Below are 20,000 nucleotides of genomic sequence, written 5' to 3'. Positions count from 1 at the left end.
TGAAATTCCGGAACACAGCAAGTTTGGTGTCTCAGGTCACCAGGCATCCTAACAATATGGCTAGCTCCGTGAGCGGGCAAAATACATCAAATCCTGCGTTGAAAGATAGCGCTATCATGCCCGCTCGGGATTACCCGCTCTGTTCCGCAAGAAAATAGTGTTCTTTTTCCATAATAAATCCTTTATTGACCAAGCTTGTTCGGTCAAGATGGCTTTATATTAGCCTCGTTCTTTCTTTTCTTCGACTCCTTCTCGCTCCAGTGATAAACACGCAAAAAATAATTTGGCCAATATCTATGGGCGAATCTTTGCTGACGTCATTGTTTACATTTTTCCTCATTAACATACGACTTTACGCATAGAAGGCATCATGCTAGACACGATTTTACTAGACAAACTTAAAGAGCTTGTGAAACTTAGTAAGTGGTGAAATTTTTGGGTCTTTGGGTGTAATATTCGAGGAGAAATTGGCTTTCAAAAACGTCAAAATTTCTGTGTGGCAAAAGCGCTAATGAGCTCATACATTCTTTGTAAAATTTTGAGCTTTTAAACCCACGTCGCACAAAAAGTATTCAATACATCGCGCTCGAATTCTTTGGGACAGTTAATCGTGCTGTGCCCTTTCAATATTCAGGCGTGATTAATCTCTTTGTAGCTCCATCAGAAACTGTTTGCTTATGGTAATGAGGCAAATATTGTAAACAACGATTCTCCTAATATCTTGACGTCACGCTTCTTCAATAACCCATACCAGTTTTATTACACAGTAGGGTATTTTCACAAGTATATTCACTCTGGAGCTACGGAGTCTGTAATAATTTGTTACCCATTTGTTATAATTGTTGTTTCTTTTCCACAAACTCAGAACATATCTGGTAAATCTAAACGACTTGTTTTCTGTCTCAGGTCTTCTTTCTGCTAAATTATTACATAAACAAGCTGCTGCCAAACAAATACACCTTTTTGTTTTTGATTAGTCAACCCAGCCGTGACCTGAATATTAAAATATTAGAATAGCTGGTTTTCACATGACGTCACTAAAATTCAAACTACAAAACTAGTGATCTGCCTGAGATTTTACTTTAATGATGTATAAGAGCAGCTGAGAACTAATATTTATAAAAATTTTCGCTCCGAATGGGTTCTCGGTTTTGTGATACACTACACTTGAATTTCTAAGCTTTTGCGTGACGCGGCATTACATGACGACCTAGAGAGCAGTCACGATGGTTAAAAAAGTGACTTATTTCGGGGAATTTGGCTATCTGAACGGTTCATGTCTTAGAAAAAGTATTATTTTAATGTTTTAGAGTTCCTCCAGGGATAAATTCACACTTTTGTAGCAAAAGTCAGCGACAGATGTTTCTGTTGGTTTCCGGCCGCCATGTTGGTGCCCATACGGATTGGCACCTGAGCATGGCGTCTCCATACAAATCTCTATAAATTTGCCCGATAAATTTGGGTAAAAAATTCCTCCGCATATCTTGCATAAGAAAAATTGCTGTGACTAGACACTTGGTGAGAGTCTTTGCATATTTACCTTCTTTCATTTCCCAGATTCTGGACTTTATCTATTGAACGGTTTTGATTTTTATTTTGATCTATTTTGAACGGCGTGACACTGAAAACCAGCAATATCGGTAATATAGCCTCTGCTGAGTTCAAAATGCTGCTCTCCTTTTTGGTACTCGTAGTCTTGGTCCTTAGCGTCCTAAAAATTGTTGGGGATTTGTTTCGTTACAACTTGGGCCGTTCATATATAGACTATGAGAAGTCCCTCTTTCGCGTAGTCAGTCGCGCGAGACCGTAATGAAACCGCGAGGTTTTCTTTCGCATCACGCACAGTGCACTAAGCGAAACGGCTATTGAACCAGCACAGTCCGCGCTGAAAGTAGCGAATGGAAGAAACAAGCTCATGAAATCAGTATGGCGCAAAACTGATCTAGTCTTGTAGGCAAATTATTCCATTCGACAACGTTTCTTGACTGATCAGCTCTTTACCCGGCTTTTTACATCGTACATTGACCAATGTAAACAACAATGATAATAATAATATTTACATTTTTATATACATATAGATATAGGGCGCATCAGTATCAACTCAATGCGCCTAAGAAAATAACTAACTGAATAAAACAGAACAAATATCTGAACATAACTAACCAATTTTTTAAGAAAAATAACTAATTGACTAGTTATTTGAGTAAAACTATTTTAAAAGAATATGCCTTCCTTATATTCCTAATACTCACATCAGTTCTTCAAATAACACGTTATTTGTTATTGTTTTGTTTTGTTGTAGTTCCACGAACTGTAAAGCAGCCTTCTTGATGGCTCAGTACACTGCTCTCTCCGTATTTCTTTCTGGCCTTTCACGATAGCAAATTTTCTCAGCAGCATGGTCGCTGACCTTTTCAAACTGATCCTTTATCCAGTCTTCAAAATTGCCACCTCCAACCAAAAACAGTTTCTTTCCGGCAGACAAAATGTTCATCTCTACAATCGCAATAGAGCCTCTATCCGAAAGTTCCACTGTTCTGGGGTCAAACTCATGAAGATTCTCAAGCAGTTTATCCAGATATTTGTGCAACATTTCATTTTTCTCTTGCGCAGGTCGAATAGTATACGACTTTGATCCAAACGTTGAAAAGTCGGTGGCAAGAAATATTTTCTCCAAGCCAGTTTTTTGCTTAGTGCTCTGTATCCTTGAAGTTAATTGATCGAAACAATCAAGCAAGTACGTTATGTTTGATTTATGCCTTCTTAAAACCCATTCGGAGCGAATATGAACTGAAATATAGTTGTTTTTAAGTTGTCTGACCGCATAATCTTGCGCTACTTGCACAAGTTTATGGCTAAATGGAACCTCGGGCCTAACACTCAAAGGCGAAGGTACTTTGTCAGAAGAAAGGGGAAAATGACAGCGGCCGATCCCAATCCCTCTCCACTCTACAAAACCAACGCAACTAGAACCTCGTAAAACGTCGCTTTCTAACTGTTGTAACGATGTTAAAATTTCAGGATCGATGCAAATTGTTTGATTGATATTAAATCCCTTGAACCGGTCTCCGGTCTGTTGCAGATGCGAAATACATGGCGTCCACCCAGTTTTCTTCAGCACCTGTTTTTGGATGTTTGACAAGTGAGCGTGTGAGCTACCATCCGGGGTAAGTACATTCAACAATACATCTAGGCTTTGATTGCAACTTTGCTGAAAATGCCTCCATCCTTTAAACAATCCATAACCGTAGGAATCGAGTTTTTGGTTCAGTGCGTTCAAGTCAAAATATCGAGAGAGCGTCCCTGCATTCTGATCGATCTTTGTGCCGTAAAACATGGAATCTTTGACAAATGGAACAGCAACACTGCGATTTCCATATCTGGCAAGAGCCGCGAGCGCCAGAAGATTTTCTGTGGCTCGAGTTAACTGATCGCCAAATGCAAATGCGATGAAAAATTTCTCACGCAACTGAGTTGCTTGATGCATCTTTATCCTTATTGTTGGACGTCGTAATGTTGCCGTGTTGCTGCTTCCATTTTCCCAGGTCCGTGCCTCTGTGGAACCAGACACATAAAGGCTGTACTTTTCGGATTCAAGACTTGATAACCGTACGACATAAAAGATTGCGCTAAATATCACTGTGCCTATGAAGACAATGCTCAACAGTGTTCGCCGTAAACGTTTCATGACTTTTTGTGCGTGTATTCGGCGGTCGGATCCAGATGACTGCGCCGTAGTAGCCTGCGAGCAGGCTCACCTTGAGTCACACGCGCGAGCGGCGAAGAGCAAAGCGATCCGGCGGGAAGGAGTCTGGTGAAGAGGCGCCAAGAAAGTGAGCCTGCCCTGATCTCTGTAATTTTTTCATTTCTGCTTCGTCTGAGCGAAGTGAAATACCATTGGTCGAAAAGCGGGAAGGGCGAGAAAACTGTCAATCTATTATGTTTGATGAAGAGCGATTATATCCCCATGGAGTCGGTAATTTCCCGCACAATAAAAAGCAAGTCGTCGACATTTGGAGTCAGAGGAAGTTGAGTGCGCGTATTACTGATGTTTTAACAAAGTTGCAGTCTATTCCTGGTAAAATTTCAAACTAAAGAGGGAGCAGGAAATAGCAGTTGAAAGTATGAAAGTGAAGAATGATCTCGCAGTAAATTTTCCAATTTTTAAAAGCAATTGGAAAGAAGAAGCCTGAAAAAATCAGGGCTTCAACGGGATTCGAACCCGTGACCTCCGCGAGTACCGGTGCGATGCTCTACCAATTGAGCTATGAAGCCACATATTGGGAGCGAGGTCAATTAATTGAGTTCATATCTTCCCGTGAGGAGTGAAATGATATGAGGTATATATGAAATAACTCATATTTGAACTGCAGTTGTAGCTGAAAGTGAAGAATGATCATCGCAGTAAATTTTCGGAAAGAAGAAGCCTGAAAAAATCAGGGCTTCAACGGGATTCGAACCCGTGACCTCCGCGAATACCGGTGCGATGTCTACAAAACGAAGACCTAAGAGCTAAGAGCTAAGACCTAAGACCCAAAAACGAAGGGGTGTCTACAAAACAAAGACCTAAGACCTAAGACCCAAAAACGAAGACTTATTTTTTTACAGGCCTATCAAACCAGAGACAGTCAAACCGGGTCAACGCTTTTCTTCAGACACCAACTGACGCGAAATCAATGGGTCTTCGTTTTGTAGATAAGGCCGGCTCGAACTACAAAACGAAGACCCTCGCTTAAATGCTTTGTTCGTTGTCAGCTGACACGAAATCAATCAATGGGGTCTTCGTTTTGTAGATAAGGCCAGCTCGAACTACAAAACGAAGAGCCTCGCTTAAATGCTTTTAAATGCTTTGTTTGAGTGTTATGCAATATCGCGGACCTTCGAGTGTCGAGGCAGCTTATTGTAGACTGTGGCGGATCACGCAGTTGTTTATTTATGTCCTCCGTTTCATCATATTTATAGTGTAGTGGGGAGGGTCGAACATATGCATAAGCATAAGCATATCAAAACCCTTTTTCATGCTTATGCTTATGCTCATGTCACTGTTATGTCCAGTGGGCACATGGTTGGCATAAGCATAAGCCTAAGCGAAAGACTTTCAGCCAATCACCGAGCACTTTATACTTATGCCAACATGTCCCCTATGGACATAACGGCGACATAAGCAAAACCGCGACATAAGCATGAAGTTTTAAATATAGCCCGGTTTATCGGCCAAGCCTGAGGTCAAGATAGCTGGATTGGCCTCCTTCAAGGTCGTTGTGTCTTGAACTCTGTAACTTCAACCTCGTTCCCAGGAGTGGTCTTTTCGCTTGTTTGGGGGCGTGGTTGCTGTAACTTTTAGACTTTGACTAAAAATGTTCAAAAATGTTCAAATGTTGTTGACCAGTTTTGGAATGTCATGGTTTTGCCCTGGATCTGTTCCAGTGCTCATTTTGACTAATCCTGCATTTTGGCGGAAAACTTATATATTACAAGGACGATAAAGAGTTCAACTAAAGAGGCGACTGAGAAATTTGCGGATAGAGGTTTAACTCGTCAAGGCTGAATGAAAACGTCAACGGATGATATTTTTGTTTATCTGGTCGTGTTAGTCCACACGCCCAACAAACGACAAATTACAACAGAGCATCTAACTTTTTAATACGCACTCGTAGAGTTTCACGCCATCTTGGATTACATTCTTCTTTTTTCTAGTGCCAGTCCCCTATCGTTCTATAATAACTAGTTCCAATTCTCTACAGTCGACGCCGGTTTACTCTGCGAGACAGAGATTCCGGCCCCTTCTCTTTCTCTCGTCTCTCCCCGAGCAGAGAGAGAGCGGAATGTCTGAATCACAGGGTAATGTCGGTTATGATAACCTGGTGATCAGATTGTAAGCCCAAGATCAAATCATCTCCAGAACAAAAGAGATCTTGACTTGCAGCATTCTCTAAAAACCTTTTAACGAAGAGTATCCAAACTGTACATCATTACAAAGACTCGCTATGTCAACCAATTTAATCACTTTCGCATTGTAATAAGCCGTGTATGCAAATAACTCCTCCAGTGTAATACTAAAGAATAACAAAATTAACCGCAGCCTTGAATTGCCGAGAAGCACGTTATGTTTGCTAGAAGAAAGGTCATAATCATTTTTCTGAGGAGAAATGAATCTGATATCGGAATAAATGACATTCTTCTCGTTCGTTATTGAATACCTGAACAAGAAGAAAAATCAAACGAACAAGTACGCAAACAGTGTTTAACATAACTGCTAGTGATATTACGGTTTGATTAGTCTCAACAAACAAACATGTAATAACACTCTAAAACACTCCAACAACTGAGGAATTTGTTCTCGTGCTAGCAAGCTACGTCATGGAGAAGCTCACAATGTCTCCGCAGATGAAGGCTATTTTACTTTCTTTCAAAAAATTACCCTTTAAGCCAAACTCTTCCCAAGACACTGAGGTATTGGACAGTTTAGACGGAGAAGAAAAATATGTGGACTTTTCGATCCTCAAAGAAAGTTTCCAATCAAGTTCCGCTTCTTCATGGAGCAACAAAGTATTCTTTTCAAAGATGCCTGAAAATAACAGTCAAAGTTGCCAACTTGAAAAATTCAGTTCAACAATGGCGAGAGAACTGAAAGGGAAAACTACAGGAGGAGCGACTAGCAATCAATCCAAAGGGGCTATTCTCCATCGAAGGAGGTCGTGGGTGGTTTCTAAACATATTCTGGCGAGGAGTAATACAGTGGATTCCTTACGATTGCAGAAGTTTGATGACAGTGCTTGCAAAGAAAGACTTAACGTTTGCGGCGAAGGAGCTCAAAAGAGTTTAACTTTACAAACCCCTTCAATTACTAAAGGGAATCTTGCTTTGGAGAAGAAGATGACACCAAAGAGTTCATCGATGGTCAGTAACAAACCGTTATCGCCTATCAGTTGAACCATAGTCCGCAGTCTGGTTATCGCGCGAACACAGGGCGGATAGGTATCAAGCCTTGCAGTGCAGTCATTAATCGAGGAAGAGATGTTAGAAAGACTGAAAATGTGTGGGAGAATATGTCAGAGGAGAGAAAATTGCTTATCAACAAATGGCTTGCTCCTCAAGACCGTTAGCTGCCTCACGTTATGCAGCTTGTAGTAGTTGTACTGTAGTACTGGGCCACAAATGGTAAATAATGATAAACATGAAACATAAATCGGAATAATGTGACATCAGTGTTAAATTTTTATCGTTCTTTGTGTCATTTTCAGCCTCCAACTTCGAATCCCTCCCCCACTTAGCTTAAAATTCTTCGGAACTAGCTAGGCAAAAGTTTAGGCAAAAGTACCCAGACCCGGCTTGATACGGAGACTAGCGTACTTATCAAGGGGCCACTGAGCGTCACTCTCGGTCCATAAAAATGCAGAAATTAAAGGAAACCATGAAGAAGTCATGGATACAATGCCTACATACATTTACTTGATCTATAATTAGTTTATTAAGTTGATAATTTTTGAAATAACTTTTTGAAAGCCTTTTTGAAAGCTCAAGTGGTACATCTACAGTGTGACAGGGCAAGTAAACAAAAATCAAATTACAGGCTGTTTATACAGACTGCTTATGAATTTTAAAATGGAATACATTTAATTAATTTTGATTGACATTGGAAAATAATTATTATTATTTTAACTTGTACTTATAGTGTCAATTGACTTCTACAGTCTGTCGAACAAGGAAGCTGCCATTAAATGGGAGTTCACCATAATCACCAATCTCAAATTAACACCCAGTCAGAGTTGTTGCTCATAATATGTATAATATTAGTGAGTCAGCAGTGCATTTTGTGTCAAGGTAATTTGGTTGTAGTGCTTCTTCAGTTAACATTTGAGTGTTGCATTATGAAAAGGTTGTATTGCAAATATGCAGAAAGTATGTCACATGGTTTTGACATTCATAATTTTACAACAATCAGCTTGAGAATACCAAGAATGTTTTGCAAAATTTAACTTTAGTGGGACACGGATATTACGAGGAATCCACTGTAATTGGCTAGGCTGTAGTGGTCTCCCTGCCTAATAATAAAGAAATTTATGTATATAAGTGATTTAATAGGCCATATTCGTATCTCGGTATTGGACTGGAACTAGCTTACAATGGAGGCTCATGGGGTGGAATATCATTAAAAAGAGATGAATGTCATTTGCAGTTAAAAAGACTCCCCACATTAGCCTCAGTTGCAAGCTAGTTCCAGTCCAATACCGAGAATACGAATATGGTCTATTAGTTAGGCAAAGTTGAATAAATAAATAAAAAATATTGCAAACATGAACAATATGATTTTAGCTTGCTGGTAAGTGTAGTTCTTGTGAAGTCATTGAACGTTAAAAAATGAAATAAAAAATACTTGTTAACCGTGCTTGTTTTTTGTTTTGGGACGAGAAAGTAACGAGAACACTCCAGCGTACTTTGTGAATAATGACCGCGGTTATATTTCTCATTTAGACTGAACTTGTGGGAGGCGCGGCGGCCTCATGGTTAATGCACTCGTGTCCAGGTCAAGCGGTCGGGGGTCCGAGTCCTGGCCAGGGACATTGTGTTGTGTTCTTGTGCAAGACACTTTACTCTCACAGTGCCTCTCTCCACCCAGTTGTATAAAACTTTCGTGTATATATAAATCCTTATAAGTAAAGGGTTTTTTTAAACAATTTGAAGTTAAAACTAACGGTAAAAGCGCGCGACGTTTCGACCGAACTTCGGTCATTATCAAGCTTAAAAGCGAAGATAAAAATGTTTTCATAAGTATACATAAAAAAAAGAAGTAAAAGTATGTAAAGTATGAAAATGTAAAAAAGGGTGTTAAGAAAAATAAAATGCATGCAAGAATAATATAGTTAAAAATGATTAAAAACTTTCGCGGCACGAATTGAGTCTGACTGTGCATTAAGACTTGGTCTCAGTTCATTAATAAAAAACATTTCATAAATGAGACAGTCAAACTTGTTCTTGCACTGCCAAGATCGAGAAAATCGAAAAAAATACGGTGCGCGCAAATAAAAAAGAAAGTCTGAATCTAATTAAACATTAAAAGTTTTTACACTGTCGTTTCAGACTGCTCTTTACCATGAGATGTTAGCGTTTCCCGGTTAGATTCGAAGAACTGAAGATTGAGTGTGCGCGGTAATACCAATCCCTCTAGTTGAGTGTCTATTCCAGTGTCCTTGAAGTGAGAACTCTGTCATCATGAGGTTGCCAGCAGCTGGTCTTATCAGTAGAGTCATTCTCTCTTATATGTTATTTGCCTAGGTTAAATATCACAATTGACCATATTCAGTGCAGCTACCATTGCTTCATCGAAACAGGAAGAAAAATAATAACGTTTCATTGTTGTTTCTGCCGAACATCATATATCTTATATGACAACGTCTCGAAGAACATTTATATTCGCAATAACTATTTCTTTTATTTCTTTCATCTTCCAACAGTATAGAATAGGATTTAAAGACGAATTAACAAAAACTGCAATGCCGCTAAAATGTAAGGCAAACCGAGAGGAATTACTGAGTCCTGTAACAAGTATTACAAGGACTGATGATAAATGTGGCATGTAACAAACGAGAAGAAGGCCATAAATCCATAGCATGTTATTCAAAGTTTTCTTGTATTGAGCCACATCAAAATCGGTCGACTCACTGGAGTTGACTTGTCTGCGAATCTGTGCAACATGGCGCCGAAGACCACGACAAATGCTGTAGTAGCAAAGAGACGTTGTAAGGTAGCAACTAAACAACCCGACTACCCCAAACCACATATTGATCGACGCGCTCCAAAACCAGATTCCCGACCAAACTGCGGCGGCGATCGATCCACTCTATAACAAGAATGCAAACAACTCGTCTGAATTTCACGAGTTCTCGGTATCTCAAGCGAAGATGAAAGGCGAGATATCGATCAATGGCAATTGTTGTAATAGTCTCAAGTGAAACGCCTGCAATAAAGGTTGATGTTCTTCCGTATGTGATGGCTATAACACAGTAATAACTGGGTATTTCCAAAATGATCATCAAGTAGTAAGCTGTAAACAGTGGAAGAACAATAAGTCCAACGAAAAGATCCGTCAGAGCCAAACTACATAACAAAGCTTCTGATGGAGAATGAAGAGATTGACACTTGCGAAGAACGAGTAGGATCATACTGTTACCCAACGATGATGAAACTGAGAGGATCACGTTAACAACACAGGCAAAGATGTAGATAGTCCTCGGGATTTCTTGCGCCGCGGGATAATAGTGAGTGCTGTTAGAACTACAATATGATCCGGCGAACGTCCCTGTCATATTCTTGCAGTATATCTTGATAAACTAAGGTCTTCAACTGTACATAAGGAAACGAGATACTGAATAGCTCATGAGCAACATGTGGAAGGAGTCAACTCGCCTGGTTCTGCTGTTAACCAATGTAACGTTCTTTTGTTCTTCTTACATCTATCCGTACTAAACTGTACATATTTATACAGGCTGCATGAGAACAAACGGATGTAATTTCGAGTATATTAACAAACAAAAATCTGAAACATACATACTTCTTAAGTCACGTATCAGCAAAAAGGAAAGAATGGAAAAGAGGAAACAGAACTCTGAGGAATGCTTATTTACAGTTGAACGTTGAAAATTTTACTGAGGCAATTTGCGGGCCTCAAATTTCCCAACGCAGTTTTCATGACTGGAAATGTAAAATATCGTGATTGTCTAATCAGCACTTTGCCAAAAAAAAAAAAAAGCAAAAACACACAATACTTTCGGGACTGAGTTGTTATGTCAGTATTTATCGTGCTCTTCGACGCCATGTTGCTCAGATTCAACAACAGATGAAATCAAATGGTTCGAGTGACTTCAGTGTCGGTCAAATACCAAAGAACTGTAAATAACATGCTTTCGATCAATGACCTTTATTTTCATAAATGTGCTATTTGCCATATTTGTCATCTCTGCATACAAATCTTGTCATGGGGCTCAGGACACTCAGGACATTGTGCCACCGTAATATATTTTAACTCGTCTTAAAATTATATCCTCTGCTGCTGAAATATCAAGGCCAAGAGATAACATTACTGCCCTTTTGCAACTTCTTATCATTACGGGTGCAGTAAGTTAGCGATAACTACTGTAATACAATATTTCCCACCAACATTTTATCAACCGTAATATGAGATCCCATAATAAGAAGGTTTTATAAAGATAAATCAGTATTTTGAATTTAGATTGGAAATTCTACGTGCTTCGCCGCTGTTTCATGATTCCAGGAAATGACAATGCATTAAAGTCAGCTCAAGTATTTACTATACTGATATACATTATACTATATATACCATACTAAAATGATTCGTTCTTATGTAGAAGATAGTTTTTAAGGATATTAGATCCTTTTGAAGGTATACAAAAAAAAATCAAGAAATCGCGATTTTTTTAAAAATCGAAGTGAGCAGGAAATTACAAAAGGCGTCAGTCGAATATCAACAGTGTCAACTTTGCCAAAAACGCCACAAGGCTTACGCATTAAAATAATAATAATAATAATAATAATAATAATAATAATAATAAGATAAACTGGAATAATTAATAAAGCTACCGTGTAAATTAATGTGTGACTCGCTTTGATTCAGCCGCGTTTTGAATAAACAAATATCTGCCGTTCACTAAACAACAAGCCGACGGTCCCAGAATACATGTTGATTAGAACGCTCAAAAACCAGGATCCCGACCAGACTGCGGTTGCAATCCGCTCTATAACAAGGATGCAGACAAGTCGTCTCAAGTTCACGAGTTCACGGTATCTCAAGCGAAGATGAACCGCGAGATATCGATCAATAGCAATTGTAGCAATAGTCTGGAGCGAAACTCCAACAATAAAGGTTGATGTTCTTCCATATGTGATAGCAATAGCGCAGTAATAACTGGACATTTCTAAGATAATCATCAAGTAGTGAGCTGTAAACAGTGGAAGAACAATCAGTCCAACGAAAAGATCCGTCAGAGCCAAGTTAGATAACAAAGCTTTTGATGGGGAATGAAGAGATTGACACTTGCGAAGAGTGCGTAGGATCATAGTGTTACCCAACGTTGATGAAACGGAGAGGATCACACTAACAACACAGGCAAAGATGTAGTAGGCCCTCGGGAATTGTTGCGCCGCGGGATAATAGTGAGTGCTGTGAGAACTACAATACGATCCGGCGAATGTCCCTGCCATTTTTGACTGAAAACTTCTTGTTTATCCTGATAAAGTGTTTAAGGCCTTTAAATCTAAGGAAACGAGATACAGATCATTACGGCAACTTGAAAGCAACTGACTGCGATAGTATTATTGAAATTCCGGAACACAGCAAGTTTGGTGTCTCAGGTCACTAGGCATCCTAACAATATGGCTAGCTCCGTGAGCGGGCAAAATGCATCAAATCCTGCGTTGAAAGATAGCGCTATCATGCCCGCTCGGGATTACCCGCTCTGTTCCGCAGGAAAATAGTGTTCTTTTTCCATAATAAATCCTTTATTGACCAAGCTTGTTCGGTCAAGATGGCTTTATATTGTCGTTCTTTCTTTTCTTCGACTCCTTCCAGGAGTACCCGACGGAGCCGCTCGACAGAAAACCCGCTCGACAGGCTGTAGTTACGCTGGCTGGGAAATATTAGCATTAGATCATTTACTGGCTGGGATTTTCGTTCAGCGTCTCGCTTGCTAAAAACTGATTTAAAGCACTGTCCCTAACCGGAAAAAACGTGACTTGTTTGTTTTTCCTGGCTGTGACTTCTTCGAAAAAGCAATCAATTAAACTGCTTCCGTCCTGGGACATAAAAAACGCGTGAGTGAGCTCTTAAGTCTAAAGCCTTCCGCCGTGAGAAGATAAACCGCAAGCGGTCGTACTTACTCCCAGCGCCACGCGCTACAAAAATAATGCAAATCAACGCGCGCGCGATGCCATGCCCGAAAATGATGGCTCCATTGTCAGATTATTGCGGTTTATCTTTTTCATCAACCAGTAAAAATTGCATAACATCAGCAGCTGCCATTTTCAATGACGTAATAACACTAGTATCTCGAATGGCCAAATCCGTTAAAAACGTTCTTTTCAATGGAACAGGATCTCCGCTCGTTTGTCGTTCCAAAGGCCTGAAGAAGCCGTCACTTCAGAAAACCGCTGCTGGCGCTATTGTGCTGCAAGCAGTCGGCAGTTATAAAGAAACGGTGGAAAGCAACTAGCAGGTTAGTAAATTCATTCCTATAATTCTCTTGCTTGCACACGGGGCAGTGATGGTACATTGTACTGGAATCAGTGACACTCTTCGCTGTATGTTTTGCATTAATTCTTTCATTTATAGACAACTAAATTTAAAAAGGTATCGGCGGCATGAGAACCTAGACTCTAAGGTGTTCATTTACATTCCTCGTTTGCAGTCATTCTGAGTTATTTCGAGGGCTCCGCTGGTAAAGGAAAGAAACGAGATCTGCTGTGAAAGGGACTTGGCGCAGACAAACAAAGCAGCTGGATAAAGGGTAGGCATAATGTTGTGTTTATATGCGCTAGTCGTCTCCATCGGTGGTCAGCTTTTCTCTCTTGATGCTAAAGTATTCAAGTAAAGTGATCTCATTGTACCATACACTCATCGTTTCGCTCATAGCATTTTTGGGTTGCTATAAATCTGCAAATTTGCTTAATCGAAAATTTCCCGAAAGTTCCCGGAAGACGAGGGACAATGGTTTCCCCTCTTTTTCAGTCTTATTGGGTACATTAAATGCCTTAATCGTGGTTCAGTACTAGCATAACGAGTTAATGTTTGTCCTATGGAAAACAAGGGACTATCACGCGTTGTTCACCAGAAATGGCCGTCGGGTGAATTCATTCCACACTGTTCGCTGTCTCTTTGAGAGAAATGCTTTTGGTGAACTCATTCCGCACTGTTCGCTGTCTCTTTGAGAGAAATGCTTTCATTTTGAGACCCTAAACTTATTAATGTATCGCTGATCATGATTCAAGATTGCCGGGAGTTAATTTACATTTGCAGTCATTCTGAGTCATTTCAAAGGCTGGAGAGAAAAAAAGAAAAGAGACCTCTGCCAGATCTAAGTTCCGCTGAGAAAAGGACTCACCAAAGAGACAAAGCAGCTGCCTTGTGGATAAAGGGTAGGCATATTTGTTTATATGCGCTAGCTCGGACTGCAATGTTGGACATACAACTATCCTCTCTGAGTTAAGATAAAGGGATCATTGTGCCATACAATCAACGCCTCGCTCATAGTACTTTTGTATTGCTTTAAATCAGTGCAACTTTGCGTGATGGAATTTTCCGAAAGTTGCCGGACGACAAGGGTCAATTGTTTGCCCTCTTTTTCAGTCTTATTGGGTACAAGGGACTATCGCGCGTTGCTCACCGGAAATGGTAGTTAAATCATGAAATGTATTTTATTTGGCATAATAAGTAAAATGTTAAAATTGTCTATGTTATTAAAATCTTTGTCATTTAACAAAACTCAAGATTTTACCTTCTTAAACTTTCCTTCAGTTTGTAGTTGAGAAGGAAACAACTTTCGTCTTTCTGTGCGGCTTTCTTTGAGCAAAAATATATCATTTGTCGCCTTTGGTAGTGTTTCACAAGGCTAACTGGTCGGACCTGTAGGTTCTGCGTGTAACCATGTAATAATTGAATTTCCGTACCAGGAACCGAAGGATCTTTCGAAGCCTAAAGAAGACAGAAATCAGCGAAGGATTACAGAACTCGCGATCGTTTGTCATTTTGAAAACACTGCTTTAGAATTGTGAAAAGCTAACTACTAAGCAAGTGTCCGGAAAATATTGCCAAAGTACAATTTGACAGGCGTAACGCGCGATGTGTTTGACTGCGCCAAGCAAGTGAATTTCCGGTAATAAACGCGATCCAAAGCAGCTTTCATTTGAACTCATCGTTGACCTACCAGTTGAGGCAACGGTTTCATTCTGCAAGCTAGTGCCCTGAATTAACTAGAGTCGTGAAATGAATGATCTATCGATGAACTGTATATCAAAATGTACACTTCTGCCAGTTTAAAATTTTTTGACCAAAGAGCGCACGTCTGGACGAACAACTAACGATTGCTTTTGCTGCGAATCCTTGCGGCTTCTGTCGTGAGTCTTTTGCGGTGATCGCCTGAGGAACGACTAACGATTGCTTTTGCTGTGCATCCTTGCGGCTTCTGTCGTGAGTCTTTTGCGGTGATCGCCTGACGAACAACCAACGATTGCTTTTGCTGCGAATCTTTGCGGCTTCTGTCGTGAGTCTTTTGCACTGATTGCCTGACGAACAAGTAACGATTGCTTTTGCTGCGAATCCTTGCGGCTTCTGTCGTGAGTCTTTTGCGGTGATCGCCTGACGAACAAGTAACGATTGCTTTTGCTGCGAATCCTTGCGGCTTCTGTCGTGAGTCTTTTGCGGTGATCGTCTGACGAACGACTAACGATTGCTTTTGCTGCGAATCCTTGCGGCTTCTGTCGTGAGTCTTTTGCGGTGATCGCCTGACGAACGACCAACGATTGCTTTTATTGCGAATCCTTGCGGCTTCTGTCGTGAGTCGTTTGCGGTGATCGCCTGACGAACGACTAACGATTGCTTTTGCTGCGAATCCTTGCGGCTTCTGTCGTGAGTCTTTTGCGGTGATCGCCTGACGAACGACCGACGATTGCTTTTGCTGCGAATCCTTGCGGCTTCTGTCGTGAGTCTTTTGCGGTGATCGCCTGACGAACGACCGACGATTGCTTTTGCTGCGAATCCTTGCGGCTTCTGTCGTGAGTCTTTTGCGGTGATCGCCTGACGAACGACCAACGATTGCTTTTGCTGCGAATCCTTGCGGCTTCTGTCGTGAGTCTTTTGCGGTGATCGCCTGACGAACGACCAACGATTGCTTTTGCTGCGAATCCTTGCGGCTTCTGTCGTGGGTCTTTTGCACTGATTGCCTGACGAACAAGTAACGATTGCTTTTGCTGCGAATCCTTGCGGCTTCTGTCGTGAGTCTTTTGCGGTGATCGCCTGACGAACAACCGACGATTGCTTTTGCTGCGAATCCTTGCGGCTTCTGTCGTGAGTCTTTTGCGGTGATCGCCTGACGAACAAGTAACGATTGCTTTTGCTGCGAATCCTTGCGGCTTCTGTCGTGAGTCTTTTGCGGTGATCGCCTGACGAACGACCGACGATTGCTTTTGCTGCGAATCCTTGCGGCTTCTGTCGTGAGTCTTTTGCGGTGATCGCCTGACGAACGACCGACGATTGCTTTTGCTGCGAATCCTTGCGGCTTCTGTCGTGAGTCTTTTGCGGTGATCGCCTGACGAACGACCGACGATTGCTTTTGCTGCGAATCCTTGCGGCTTCTGTCGTGAGTCTTTTGCGGTGATCGCCTGACGAACGACCGACGATTGCTTTTGCTGCGAATCCTTGCGGCTTCTGTCGTGAGTCTTTTGCACTGATTGCCTGACGAACAAGTAACGATTGCTTTTGCTGCGAATCCTTGCGGCTTCTGTCGTGAGTCTTTTGCGGTGATCGCCTGACGAACGACCGACGATTGCTTTTGCTGCGAATCCTTGCGGCTTCTGTCGTGAGTCTTTTGCGGTGATCGCCTGACGAACGACCGACGATTGCTTTTGCTGCGAATCCTTGCGGCTTCTGTCGTGAGTCTTTTGCGGTGATCGCCTGACGAACGACCGACGATTGCTTTTGCTGCGAATCCTTGCGGCTTCTGTCGTGAGTCTTTTGCGGTGATCGCCTGACGAACGACCGACGATTGCTTTTGCTGCGAATCCTTGCGGCTTCTGTCGTGAGTCTTTTGCGGTGATCGCCTGACGAACGACCGACGATTGCTTTTGCTGCGAATCCTTGCGGCTTCTGTCGTGAGTCTTTTGCGGTGATCGCCTGACGAACGACCGACGATTGCTTTTGCTGCGAATCCTTGCGGCTTCTGTCGTGAGTCTTTTGCACTGATTGCCTGACGAACAAGTAACGATTGCTTTTGCTGCGAATCCTTGCGGCTTCTGTCGTGAGTCTTTTGCGGTGATCGCCTGACGAACAACCGACGATTGCTTTTGCTGCGAATCCTTGCGGCTTCTGTCGTGAGTCTTTTGCGGTGATCGTCTGGCGAGCAAGTAACGATTGCTTTTGCTGCGAATCCTTGCGGCTTCTGTCGTGAGTCGTTTGCGGTGATCGCCTGACGAACGACTAACGATTGCTTTTGCTGCGAATCCTTGCGGCTTCTGTCGTGAGTCTTTTGCGGTGATCGCCTGACGAACGACCAACGATTGCTTTTGCTGCGAATCCTTGCGGCTTCTGTCGTGAGTCTTTTGCACTGATTGCCTGACGAACAAGTAACGATTGCTTTTGCTGCGAATCCTTGCGGCTTCTGTCGTGAGTCTTTTGCGGTGATCGCCTGACGAACGACCGACGATTGCTTTTGCTGCGAATCCTTGCGGCTTCTGTCGTGAGTCTTTTGCGGTGATCGCCTGACGAACAAGTAACGATTGCTTTTGCTGCGAATCCTTGCGGCTTCTGTCGTGAGTCTTTTGCGGTGATCGCCTGACGAACAACCAACGATTGCTTTTGCTGCGAATCCTTGCGGCTTCTGTCGTGAGTCTTTTGCACTGATTGCCTGACGAACAAGTAACGATTGCTTTTGCTGCGAATCCTTGCGGCTTCTGTCGTGAGTCTTTTGCGGTGATCGCCTGACGAACAAGTAACGATTGCTTTTGCTGCGAATCCTTGCGGCTTCTGTCGTGAGTCTTTTGCGGTGATCGCCTGACGAACAACCAACGATTGCTTTTGCTGCGAATCCTTGCGGCTTCTGTCGTGAGTCTTTTGCACTGATTGCCTGACGAACAAGTAACGATTGCTTTTGCTGCGAATCCTTGCGGCTTCTGTCGTGAGTCTTTTGCGGTGATCGCCTGACGAACAACCGACGATTGCTTTTGCTGCGAATCCTTGCGGCTTCTGTCGTGAGTCTTTTGCGGTGATCGTCTGGCGAGCAAGTAACGATTGCTTTTGCTGCGAATCCTTGCGGCTTCTGTCGTGAGTCTTTTGCGGTGATCGCCTGACGAACGACCAACGATTGCTTTTATTGCGAATCCTTGCGGCTTCTGTCGTGAGTCTTTTGCGGTGATCGCCTGACGAACGACTAACGATTGCTTTTGCTGCGAATCCTTGCGGCTTCTGTCGTGAGTCTTTTGCGGTGATCGCCTGACGAACGACCAACGATTGCTTTTGCTGCGAATCCTTGCGGCTTCTGTCGTGAGTCTTTTGCACTGATTGCCTGACGAACAAGTAACGATTGCTTTTGCTGCGAATCCTTGCGGCTTCTGTCGTGAGTCTTTTGCGGTGATCGCCTGACGAACAACCGACGATTGCTTTTGCTGCGAATCCTTGCGGCTTCTGTCGTGAGTCTTTTGCGGTGATCGCCTGACGAACAAGTAACGATTGCTTTTGCTGCGAATCCTTGCGGCTTCTGTCGTGAGTCTTTTGCGGTGATCGCCTGACGAACGACTAACGATTGCTTTTGCTGCGAATCCTTGCGGCTTCTGTCGTGAGTCTTTTGCGGTGATCGCCTGACGAACAACCGACGATTGCTTTTGCTGCGAATCCTTGCGGCTTCTGTCGTGAGTCTTTTGCGGTGATCGCCTGACGAACAAGTAACGATTGCTTTTGCTGCGAATCCTTGCGGCTTCTGTCGTGAGTCTTTTGCGGTGATCGCCTGACGAACAACCAACGATTGCTTTTGCTGCGAATCCTTGCGGCTTCTGTCGTGAGTCTTTTGCACTGATTGCCTGACGAACAAGTAACGATTGCTTTTGCTGCGAATCCTTGCGGCTTCTGTCGTGAGTCTTTTGCGGTGATCGCCTGACGAACAACCGACGATTGCTTTTGCTGCGAATCCTTGCGGCTTCTGTCGTGAGTCTTTTGCGGTGATCGCCTGACGAACAAGTAACGATTGCTTTTGCTGCGAATCCTTGCGGCTTCTGTCGTGAGTCTTTTGCGGTGATCGTCTGACGAACGACCGACGATTGCTTTTGCTGCGAATCCTTGCGGCTTCTGTCGTGAGTCTTTTGCGGTGATCGCCTGACGAACGACCGACGATTGCTTTTGCTGCGAATCCTTGCGGCTTCTGTCGTGAGTCTTTTGCGGTGATCGCCTGACGAACGACCGACGATTGCTTTTGCTGCGAATCCTTGCGGCTTCTGTCGTGAGTCTTTTGCGGTGATCGCCTGACGAACGACTAACGATTGCTTTTGCTGCGAATCCTTGCGGCTTCTGTCGTGAGTCTTTTGCGGTGATCGCCTGACGAACAACCAACGATTGCTTTTGCTGCGAATCCTTGCGGCTTCTGTCGTGAGTCTTTTGCGGTGATTGCCTGACGAACAAGTAACGATTGCTTTTGCTGCGAATCCTTGCGGCTTCTGTCGTGAGTCTTTTGCGGTGATCGCCTGACGAACAACCGAGGATTGCTTTTGCTGCGAATCCTTGCGGCTTCTGTCGTGAGTCTTTTGCGGTGATCGCCTGACGAACAAGTAACGATTGCTTTTGCTGCGAATCCTTGCGGCTTCTGTCGTGAGTCTTTTGCGGTGATCGTCTGACGAACGACTAACGATTGCTTTTGCTGCGAATCCTTGCGGCTTCTGTCGTGAGTCTTTTGCGGTGATCGCCTGACGAACAACCGACGATTGCTTTTGCTGCGAATCCTTGCGGCTTCTGTCGTGAGTCTTTTGCGGTGATCGCCTGACGAACAAGTAACGATTGCTTTTGCTGCGAATCCTTGCGGCTTCTGTCGTGAGTCTTTTGCGGTGATCGCCTGACGAACGACCAACGATTGCTTTTGCTGCGAATCCTTGCGGCTTCTGTCGTGAGTCTTTTGCGGTGATCGCCTGACGAACAACTTATGATTGCTTTTGCTGCGAATCCTTGCGGCTTCTGTCGTGAGTCTTTTGCACTGATTGCCTGACGAACAAGTAACGATTGCTTTTGCTGCGAA

The 20,000-nt window shown here is 42.8% G+C and overlaps 1 protein-coding gene, 1 long non-coding RNA gene and 1 pseudogene across 2 annotated transcripts; 1 reads left to right on the top strand and 2 right to left on the bottom strand.

Annotated features, from left to right (window-relative positions):
- Positions 1-8,390: 8,390 nt before the first annotated feature.
- LOC149118373 (histamine H2 receptor-like) lies at positions 8,391-10,771 on the bottom strand (annotated as a pseudogene).
- Positions 10,772-10,902: 131 nt separating this feature from the next.
- On the bottom strand, positions 10,903-12,799 carry LOC149118372 (beta-2 adrenergic receptor-like). Its single transcript, XM_089295143.1, has one exon. The coding sequence runs from the start codon at positions 12,217-12,219 to the stop codon at positions 11,629-11,631; it is 591 nt and encodes a 196-aa protein (XP_089151269.1). The 5' UTR covers positions 12,220-12,799; the 3' UTR covers positions 10,903-11,628.
- A 243-nt stretch (positions 12,800-13,042) lies between these two features.
- LOC149118371 (uncharacterized) lies at positions 13,043-14,084 on the top strand. Its single transcript, XR_016208887.1, has 3 exons — positions 13,043-13,229; positions 13,422-13,520; positions 14,030-14,084. It is a non-coding gene; the product is annotated as an uncharacterized LOC149118371 (long non-coding RNA).
- The last annotated feature ends 5,916 nt before the right edge of the window (positions 14,085-20,000 follow it).

Source organism: Orbicella faveolata, unplaced genomic scaffold (genome assembly GCF_042242905.1).
Source record: "Orbicella faveolata isolate gen_17 unplaced genomic scaffold, um_ofav_v1 contig_1, whole genome shotgun sequence".
Taxonomy (NCBI): Eukaryota; Metazoa; Cnidaria; class Anthozoa; order Scleractinia; family Merulinidae; genus Orbicella; species Orbicella faveolata.
Note: the sequence above shows the minus strand (reverse complement) of the source record. Positions and strands in the feature narration are given on the sequence as shown.